This window comes from Alligator sinensis, unplaced genomic scaffold (assembly GCF_000455745.1).
Source record: "Alligator sinensis unplaced genomic scaffold, ASM45574v1 scaffold61_2, whole genome shotgun sequence".
Lineage (NCBI taxonomy): Eukaryota > Metazoa > Chordata > Crocodylia > Alligatoridae > Alligator > Alligator sinensis.
In genome coordinates, this window is record NW_005842108.1 from 1,218,951 (window position 1) to 1,229,024 (window position 10,074).

Below are 10,074 nucleotides of genomic sequence, written 5' to 3' on the forward strand. Positions count from 1 at the left end.
CAACTGCAAGAACACTCCAATCAGCTCAAATTCTGGGCAACCAATTGCCCAAAGTCAGTACTAGGTTCTGCACTGCACCAATCACCACTTGGAAAGGACTGGAAAAAGAGAGATCCTTCTGTTAAGCTATGGAGTGGCTACAGGGGCCATCAGTGGGGACTCCTGGGCTAGAGACAGACATTCAAAAAGCCTGAGCCTGCATTGATTCAAGCTTTGCAGGTTAGTCTAACCTGGCTAGGCTAAACCAGTTTGTAACTGCATGGACATCCCCTGAGGACTGAAAAAATGCAGGCACATGCTTGTGGTGACCCAGGCTAGAAGCCGGGGGGCGCTACAGCATTCCCTTCTTCCCTTCCACAGTGCTGAGCTGAAGAGGCATGGCCTGGCAGGAGACTCTGATAAGGTCCTCCCCCCCACACCAACCCTGACCAGCCCAGCAGGCAACTGATAACAGTGTTTATCACCCTATTAAGAAAGCAACAGAGGGACATTACCAGCTACCTGTTGATTCTGCCTTTGTCCCATCTGCCACAGCATGGACTGTAGCCAGCACGTGGTTTGCTAGCTAATGCTGTGTGTTAGGGGTGTGCAAAGCGGGCTGTATTCAATTCAGATTCGGATTTGGCCCAATTCGAGGGACAGTGATTCGATTAGCTGATTTGGCTCACTGTCCTGATTCAATTTGGCTGAATCTGAAGATACAATTCTGATTTGGAGAATCAGCGATTTAGCCATAGACACAGCTTTCTATGTTTTTTCTACATACCTCAAGGTACCAGGCAGCTTGTGAATGCTGAGATGGTGGGGTGAATGGAGTGTCCCACAGGAGTACAGGGGGCTGCCCATGTGCTCGGCGGTGGACCTAGAAGTGGACCAGAAGTCCACTTCCGGGTCCACCTCGAGTGCATGGGGGACCCCCCTTGCAGCCCTCCCCGGCTTGGCAATCAGCCATAGGGGGACCCCAGGTGCCCCCCAGACCCAGAAGGCACCAGTCACCGAGCTGGGGAGCGGGGAGGGTCCCCTGCGCACTCTGTGCCCAACCTGAAAGTGGACCAGAAGTGCTTCTGTTCCACTTCCAGGTCTGCTGCCAAGCGTGCTGGGGACCCCCTCATGCTCCTGTGGGATGCTCCATCTGCCCCACCATCTCAGCGTTCACAAGCCGCCTGGTACCTTGAGGTATGTAGAAAAAACATATAAAGTTATGTCTATGTCCGAATCATTAAATCTCTCTGAATCTCTCCAAATCAAATCGGAGGCTTCGATGGGTCTCCTGATTGGGTTCGGATTCAGAGATTTGGCCACCAAATCTGGCCGAATCTCCTCCAAATCAAATCAGCGACCAAAGCTTTGCACAGCCCTACTGTGCATCTGTGTAAGGCAGTGGGTGTAACAGCCAGAATCAGAGGGATTAATAAGCAATAAATATGTGCTTCTTGGAGACATTTGGTATATTTAACAGGTAATATTAGTTAATATAAGCTTGTAAGTTTGTAAACTGCAAATGTAACTTGTCTGTCATAAGTTTAACCAAAATGATAAAATTAACTGTTCATGGAACTGACTGGGCCCCCTAGGCGAAGCTGTAGCTGTAAGAGTAGGAGACCCAATGTTTTTTGCTCAGGGTTCAGCCTTAGCGATAAAAACTGGATCCAACTGCCTGGCACACCCAACACATTCCAGGAAAGCACATCCCAAGAAAGCATATTCAAATGAAACCTAAAAGGGGTTGGGGCATAAGTAGGGCAATGTCAATTTCAAACCTAAAGGTGCAGCATTGTAATTTGCTTATTGGATAAACCCGAGTCTGGGTAGTAACCTTTTAAGATAATTTTTAACACCTTTAAATCCCATACGGTAACAGCTATAGGCAACATTGTAAGTGGCTCTGAGGCCAACAGATTAACATAAAACTAGGTATAAAAAGCATGTGTGTCAGGTAACCAGCAGGAAGGAGGGAACAGAATTTTCCTTTCTGTTCCATGCCCGGACCCCAGACTCCTGGTGTGAGTGAGGATTGGATCCTGATCAAGGGATCTTCCCTGGTAACCCTCTGACAGCATTGATCGGAGACATCTGACTTCGCTGGAATCACTTGGCACGCATCTGGCATTGAGGGACTATCGATAAGTTGCCAAACTATGTCTGTCTATCTGTTGTTTTGAACAGCCCAGTGGCTGATACCCTTGCAGTACCCAGTTGGCCTGCGACAGAATTGATCTATCTGTTGTTATTATCTGTTGTTATTATTTACTATTAGCTCTTTAATACTGCATTATCTGCTTATTGCATTTATCTTTCTGTTAACTGTTGTGTGTGTGTAAGCTATGATAAATTTGCCTTTATTTCACTCCAAACTTTGCCTCCTCGATCCAAAACTAAATCAAACAGCCCAGTTGGCCTGTAATAAAATTGATACACTCACAGTGCCCAGATGGCCTGTGACAAGTGGGGACGGCAGAATCCCTGCTTAGAAGGGCGGTGGGAGCAGAAGCCAGGCAGATGCCTGCAGCCTCTGTCAGAGCTGCAGCCAGGGAGCAGAGGGGAGGGGCCAGCTCTGCTGTGGAACAGAGAGCCCTGCCCAGCTCAGAGAGCATGACAGGATGCTAGGAGAGTCTGGTTTAACTTAAACTAGGAAGCAGCCTTGGGACTGTTGTGGTAGAGACCAGGATGGATCGTTCAGCCTCACCTTCAGCCCTCTCACACCAAACTCTGAACACTGAAATACAAAGAGATTCAGGGTGACCCTTGAGACTTATGGAGCCACCTCCTCTTTGTATAGTGAATTCCTTCAGATTCTCTGAAGGAACGGTCCTGTTACCTGAAGTGGATATGTCTCTACACTAGTAGTATTAGCAGCAGATATCCCAAAGCAGTGTTGCTTTTTCTGAATTCTACAATGCAGTAATTAGAGACTAATACATGAAAGTCACAACAGAAGCATGCATGAATACGTGCAAAGTGACCTTTAAAAGAGCCTGAACAAAGTCACTTAAATAAACTGTGCTGTACAGGTAAAATCGGTTTTCTGCAGAGTATTGCCAGCTGACTTATTCTTGTGTATCTTCCTAATGAAGTAATTACTCTTTGATAATTGCAAGCTAATTTAGATGTGAGATAAACTATAGTTATTAAATGTGCTCATAAATTAAAGACTTACGAGCAATCATGAAATCAGCATCTAAAATTGCATTTTGTCAATAAATGAATGTTTTGTAGCATTTAACAAGAGATACTTTCCTGTTTTAAAAACTTACATCACTAGCAATGTCCCTGGAAGCCCTGGCAGCTTTAATAGAAATAGCATCTGATCTAAGATCATACCCCTTCTTCTTAGCCTCTTCCAAGGAAAGTTTGTACATTTTCTGTGAACAGGAAGAAAAGATGACATTCCTTTTAAAAATAAAAATGTAGAATCTCATTTACAAACAAACTACCCAATACATATGATCATTTGAAACAAAGCCTTTTCATTAGCACTGCTCTGTCCTCAGTTATTTAACACTTTTACAAGCATTTTTTAAAAATTGGCTACACAAAGGGATACATTTTCAAAATGAATAAAAAGCAAAGATTTTAATTATTCATGTTATCACTTCATAATGTCCCACTGACTATTTATTGTCTTTTTACTATAGCAACTCATTACAGCTTCTGTTATTAAATCTTTGATGGGAAAGAGACAGCTTGCTGTGCATATTACTATAGATCAGAGAAGAGAGGATTAGTCAAGTACTACTGTACTATCATTTTAATTACTCCTAATGTTAGATAACTGAAAGATAGTCAGCCTTACAAGTTGCGCTTACATCACTTAGATTAAAGGCATTAACTTTAGCCAAAGCAATCTCGGGAATATCTGCTGTGACGTGGACTTTTGTCTTGTCTGCTTCCCATGCACGTTTATACTCATGCTGGAAGAATAAATACAAAAAAGATGTTAGTGTTATAATCTCAACAAAGGTACCAAAGAGAAAACAACGTTATCAGAGCCACTTCCTTTATAAGGATCAAATTAGTCCCTTGAATATATGCAGCACATGATAACTTCACCTAGGACTACAAGAACAGACGCTGCCCTTTACATTTACGTATTTATTTCTTCTTAAGGATTTTAACAATGCAGCTAAAGAGTAATGGCTCATTAATTTCTACCTTGGGGAAAAGCAAATCACAGGTGTTTTGAGCCTGAAGATTGCTAACTCTGTGAAATTCTTATTTCTCTTATTTCATGTGAGCATCACAGTGACACAGCAAAATTTGCCAATGTGGTAAAAAAATGCTAACAGGTTTATTTCTCTTCTCACTGAATAAGAGTACGAATCATGAATAATGCCATTGGAGTCAAAGAGGTTGTGCTGGTATAAAAGCAGAGTAATTAAGAGAACAATGAGGTCTGTAATACTTACCTGTTTAAACTTTCGCTGACCAGTGCAGAAAAATTACTCAGTATTGGAGTGGTAGGCTGTCAGCCATTTTCCTTGTAGAGGACAACTGGCTGAGCTATCTCATTAAATGGGTCAGGTATAGTAAGTATACGAATAACCATCTTAGAGTACTAGGGTTAGTCTGTTTGCTGGCCTAAAATTCTGGAGGATCCCGACAGACCCATAGAGCATTAATTTTTATTCTATCACTAATTACAGTGATTCTAGCAACGAAATGATTTTTTCTAAATAGTAATGGATAATGGCAGCTTACATCAGTTAACTTCTATTAAATGTATTCATTTTATACAAAGGTTCATATCACAGTTTCATAGTTTCATAGTAGGTAGGGTCAGAAGGGACCTAAGTAGATCATCAAGTCCGACACCCTGCCATGGGCAGGAAAGAATGCTGGTGACCCCGGCTAGCCTCCTTTTGAAGATCCCCAGGGTAGGAGTGAGCACCACTTCCTTGGAAGTTGGTTCCAGATCCTAGCCACCCTGAATGTGAAGTAGTGCCTCCTAATATCTAGCCTGAATCTACTCTCAGTCAACTTATGGCTGTTATTCTTTGTTACTCCTGGTAGGGCTTGGGGGAACAGGGACTCTCCCATAGCCTGCTGGTCCCCCTTGGCCAGTTTGTAGATGGCCACCAGATCCTCCCTCAGCCTTCTCTTGTGTAGGCTGAACAGGTTCAGGTCCCGTAGCCTCCGATCGTAGGGCCTGCCTTGCTGCCCCCTGATCATGCAGGTGGCCCTCCTCTGGACCCTCTCAATGCTGTCCACCTTCCTCCGGAAGTGCAGCGCCCAGAACTGGGTGCAGTACTCCAACTGCAGCCTGACCAGTGTCACATAAAGGGGGAGGATCACCTCCTTGGACCCGCTCATGATGCATCTGTGGATGCATGACAAGGTGTGGTTAGTCTTCCTGACCGCGTCCCCACACTGTCAGCCCATGTTCATTTTGGAATCGATAATGATTCCAAGATCCTTTTCTGTCTCTGTGCTGATGAGAAGGGAGTTCCCTAGCCTGTAGGTATGCTGCTGGTTCTTCCTCTCCAATACCTTGCACTTGTCCGTATTGAATCCCATCCTGTTCTCATCCACCCACCCCTGTAACCTGTCCAGATCTAGTTGCAGCCTGTCCCTCTCCTCCAGCATGCCCACTTCTCCCCACATCTTAGTGTCATCCGTGAATTTAAGCAAGGTGCTTTTCACCCCGTCGTCCAAGTCAAAGTTAGGCTCCGGGAGCGTCACAAGACATGTGGGTGAAAGCCTGCTGCACCCCCATGCCCTGAAGCCCCCCAGCGACCCCCAACTGCCGCAGAGTGCCCCTGCTGACCCCCAACAGCCAGAGGTAAACGGAGCCCCTGGTGGGAGGACTAACCCCAGCCTAACCGCGGGGAGGCAGCTAAGCCGGAGCCCGGGAGGGTCTTGCCCTGCCCTGGCCCAAACGTGGCCCAGCCCCCCAGGGAGAAAGAAGGGGGGGTACTCACCAGCCCCCTCCAGCAAGGCAGGGTCCCCCCAAATCCCATGCAGGGCCCCCCATTGTCCAGGAGCTCCTACTTTGCCCAGCCCCCCAGGGACCCATGTGACCAGAGCCGTGCAAACAGGCTGTGCAAACAGGCACACTTGTCTGCACAGCGCGAGTTAGCACACAGGTTGTGCAGGAGGGCGAGCGGGCAGGCCCGTGGCCCTGCCTGTGCACCCCCACCCTAGGGAAGCCAGTCCCAGCAGTAACCACCCCACCAGCGACATGCCGCGGATGGGCACGCGCCACACCCCTCGGGGTCTGCAACCCCTCCTCTGACACCTCAGAGGCCTTCACCCAGACGGAGCCCACGATTCTGGGCTCCATGCAGACAGAGCCCCTGGCTCTTGGCTGCGGGGGCTACCTGTCACTTTTTCAGACTCTGTCACCCAGGAGAATGGCCACCTCCCCTTGTGGGGTCTGCTCCCTTTTGGGGTCTCTGGTGCACCAGCTAGAGGAGCTCCAGGCCACAGTCCAGAGACTGCGCACCATCAGGGACTGTGAGCAGGAGATTGACTCCTACTGCCAGGCCCTTCTCCCCTGGGAGATGGAGGGTAGACCACGGTCTCCCTCCAGGACAAGGGAAGACTCAGGGACCTCCCTTACAATCCAGCCCAGGAGTTGGACCAAGGTGGTCAAGGGCCCCAAGGCCTGCCTCACCAAGGCCCCTGCCCCGCTGGAGCTATGCAACAGGTACAAACCTCTTGCAGCCCCAGCAGAGCCTGCTGAGTTGCCAGCTCCCTCAGGCAACATGGGCACTACTGTAGCTACCGCCCCCGCTCTCCCCAAGACAAAATGCAGTGTTTGTCATGGGAGACTCCATCCTGAGGGGGACTGAGGGGGCAATCTGCTGCTCTGACCCCTTAGCCCAGGAAGTGTGCTGTTTCCCAGGAGCCCACATCTGAGCCATTGTGGAGAAGATCCCTAAACTCATCCAACCCACAGACCACTATCCCATGCTCCTTATCCATGTGGGCACCAATGACACGACTCGGAGCGCTCCCAAGCCAGGTCATGAGGTGCTACAGGAATTTGGGAGCGGGGCTAAAGGGTTTGGGGGTCACAGGTGGTTTTCTCTTCAATCCTCCCACTCTCAGGCTACAGGTTGAGGTGGGAGAGGAGGATCCAGGTAATTAACCAAAGACTGCAGCACTGGTGTCATTGGGGAGGCTTTGGCTTCCATGACCACAGTCCGCTCTTTGGTGAGAGAGGCAGCGAGCTGCTGGAAAGAGATGGCTTCCACCTCTCTCTGCTGGGGAGGAGGTTCTTCTCAGTGGCTGACCTGCTCCACCGGGCTTTAAACTAAGCCCGCCGGGGATGGGGGGACTACCGCCCCTGCTGGCCCATTGAGCAACCCTTGCGCCAAGGCATTTAAGGGAGCCCACCCCTGCCCCAGCCCTGGAGCAACTGGTAGCCAAGGCCAGGGCCCCCAAGGGGACACTTGCCTGCCTGTACACAAATGCCAGGATCTTGTGTAATAAACAGGAGAAACTTGTCCTCCTGCTTAATGCAAATAATTACGATGTCTTAGGGAAAACGGAGACCTGGTAGGACTCCACCCATGGCTGGACCATGGGTGTAAATGGCTAAGCCCTGTACAGGAGAGATCGAGTTGACAAAAGGGGCGGGGGCGTAGCTTTCTATGTTAAGGAAAGCTATGCATCCCTGCTAGCTGACATTGATGACCAGGGTGGATGGCTGGAAACCCTCTGGGTTAAAATCTGTGGGGAACATGGCATAGGGGACACGATGGTGGGAGTCTACTACAGACCTCCCACCCAAAGTCAAGAGCTTGACCAGGAGTTCACCAGGGAACTGGCTGAAGCCACATGCTTCAGGTCCATGGTTGTCATGGGAGACTTCAGCTACCCAGACGTCTCACGGGAAGAGCACTCAGTTAAATCCGAGCAGTCGCAAAGTTTCCTCTCATGCATGGATGACCTCTATTTGACATAAGAGGTCTACGGGCCAATGAGAGGTAAAGCACTGCTCGACCCGGTACTGGCAACTGGGGATGAACTAATCGGTGACCTAATAATCGATGGGAAGCTGGGTGACAGCGATCAAGAGCTGATCACCTTCACCATTTGCCGTAAAGCTGGCAAGACAGTTCACAATTCAAAAAGGATGTGGAGAAGCTTGAGAGAGTCCAGAGAAGAGCCATGTGCATGATCAGGGGTCAGGAAAACAGACCTTATGACGACAGGCTGAGAGCTATGGGGACTCTTCAGCCTGGAAAAGCACAGGCTCAGGGGTGATCTGATAGCCACCTATAAGTTTATCAGGGGTGTTCACCAGGATCTGGGGGAACGATTGTTCACCAGAGCCCCCCAAGCGATGACAAGGTTGAACAGTTATAAACTCCTGCAAGACCGTTTCAGGCTGGACATAAGGAAGAATTTCTTTGCTGTCTGAGCCCCCTAGGTCTGGAATAGCCTGCCGTCGGAAGTGGTTCAAGCACCTACTCTGAATATCTTCAAGAAAAAATTGGATGTTTATCTTGGTGGGATCCTATGACCCCAGCTGACTTCCTGCCCCTGGGACAGGGGGCTGGACTCGATGATCTTCCGAGGTCCCTTCCAGCCCTAATGTATGTGTGTGTGAAATCTGTGTGAAAGTCGCTGATGAAGATGTTGAACAGTGCAGGCCTGGGGACTGAGCCCTGGGGGACCCCACTGCCCATATCCCTCCAGGTTGAAAAAGACCCATCCACCACCACTCTTTGGGTGCAGCCCTCCAGCCAATTTATGGCCCATCTGACTGTGTAGGCATCAACGCCACAGTTGCCTAATTTCTTAATGAGAATTGGGTGAGAGACAGTGTCGAAGGCCTTCCTAAAGTCCAGAAAGACTGCGTCCACCACAACACCTGCATCCAAGGATATTGTGACCTGGTCGTAGAAGGCCACCAGGCTGGTCTGACAGGACCTGCCTCTAATGAACCCATGTTGACTGCCGCTAAGCACGATCTCCCCTGCTGGTCCCTCGCAGATGTGCTCCTGGATAGTTTTCTCAAAGAGCTTCCCCATACCAAGGTAAGACTAATGGGCCTATAGTTTCCTGGGTCCTCCTTCCTCCCTTTTTTGAAAATGAGGACCACATTGTTCCTTTTCCAGTCCTCCAGCACCTCGCCAGAGCACCATGAGTGCTTGTAAAGCTGAGTCAGGGGTCCCGCAATGACCTCTGCTAATTCCCTCAGCACTCTGGGGTGGAGATCATCAGGACCTGCTGATTTGAACACATCTAGTCCCACCAGAAGTTCCCTGACTAGGTCCTCACTGACCCTGGGCCTGGCAACACCTCCCCTGTGTCCGTAGGAGACCCCGGTGTGGGGGATGCCCTGGTCCCTGCTCAAAAAAATGGAGGCAAAGAAATTGTTAAAGAGGTTAGCTTTGTCATCTGGTGTAACCACCAGATTTCCTAGCGTGTCCTGCAGAGGCCCTACATTACCTGGTACCTTCTTTTTACCCCACTATGTATTTAAAAAGGGATTTCTTATTATACTTGATCCGGGTCACTAGTCCCAGTTCCATCTCTGCCTTAGCCTTCCTAACAGCCCCCCTACAGTCTTGAACAGTGGAAGTATAGTCCTCCTTGGTGATTGCCCCTCCCTTCCATTGGGTGTACACCTCCTTTTTAGCTTTGAGATGCTCCTGGATGCTTTTGGTGAGACTATGTATTTAAAAAGGGATTTCTTATTATACTTGATCCGGGTCACTAGTCCCAGTTCCATCTCTGCCTTAGCCTTCCTAACAGCCCCCCTACAGTCTTGAACAGTGGAAGTATAGTCCTCCTTGGTGATTGCCCCTCCCTTCCATTGGGTGTACACCTCCTTTTTAGCTTTGAGATGCTCCTGGATGCTTTTGGTGAGCCATGGGGGCTTTTGAGCATTCTTGCCCCCTTTGATCCATGTTGGGATTGTCACCCTTTGGGCTTGGAGGATCAAGTTTTACAGTTACAGTAAAATATTCAAAAGCACATGAATGGTTTAGGAACTTGAGCCTCGTTTTCAAAACTGACTAAAGCACTTTTCAAAACAGATTCATAGATTCATAGATGTTAGGGTCAGAAGGGACCTCAATAGATCATCGAGTCCGACCCCCTGCATAAGCAGGAAAGAGT

At 48.8% G+C, this 10,074-nt stretch overlaps 1 protein-coding gene across 35 annotated transcripts in view; it reads right to left on the reverse strand.

Moving 5' to 3' along the window:
- NEB (nebulin) overlaps window positions 1-10,074 on the reverse strand; it is a 214,835-nt gene that overhangs the window by 146,261 nt on the left and 58,500 nt on the right. For all 35 annotated transcript variants that reach the window (XM_025205209.1, XM_025205234.1, XM_025205245.1 and 32 more), the window contains 2 exons: window positions 3,807-3,911; window positions 3,255-3,362 (listed from right to left, as the gene is read on the reverse strand). In XM_025205209.1, the coding sequence (XP_025060994.1) occupies window positions 3,255-3,362; window positions 3,807-3,911 (213 nt within the window). The remainder of the gene's footprint in view (window positions 1-3,254; window positions 3,363-3,806; window positions 3,912-10,074) is intronic.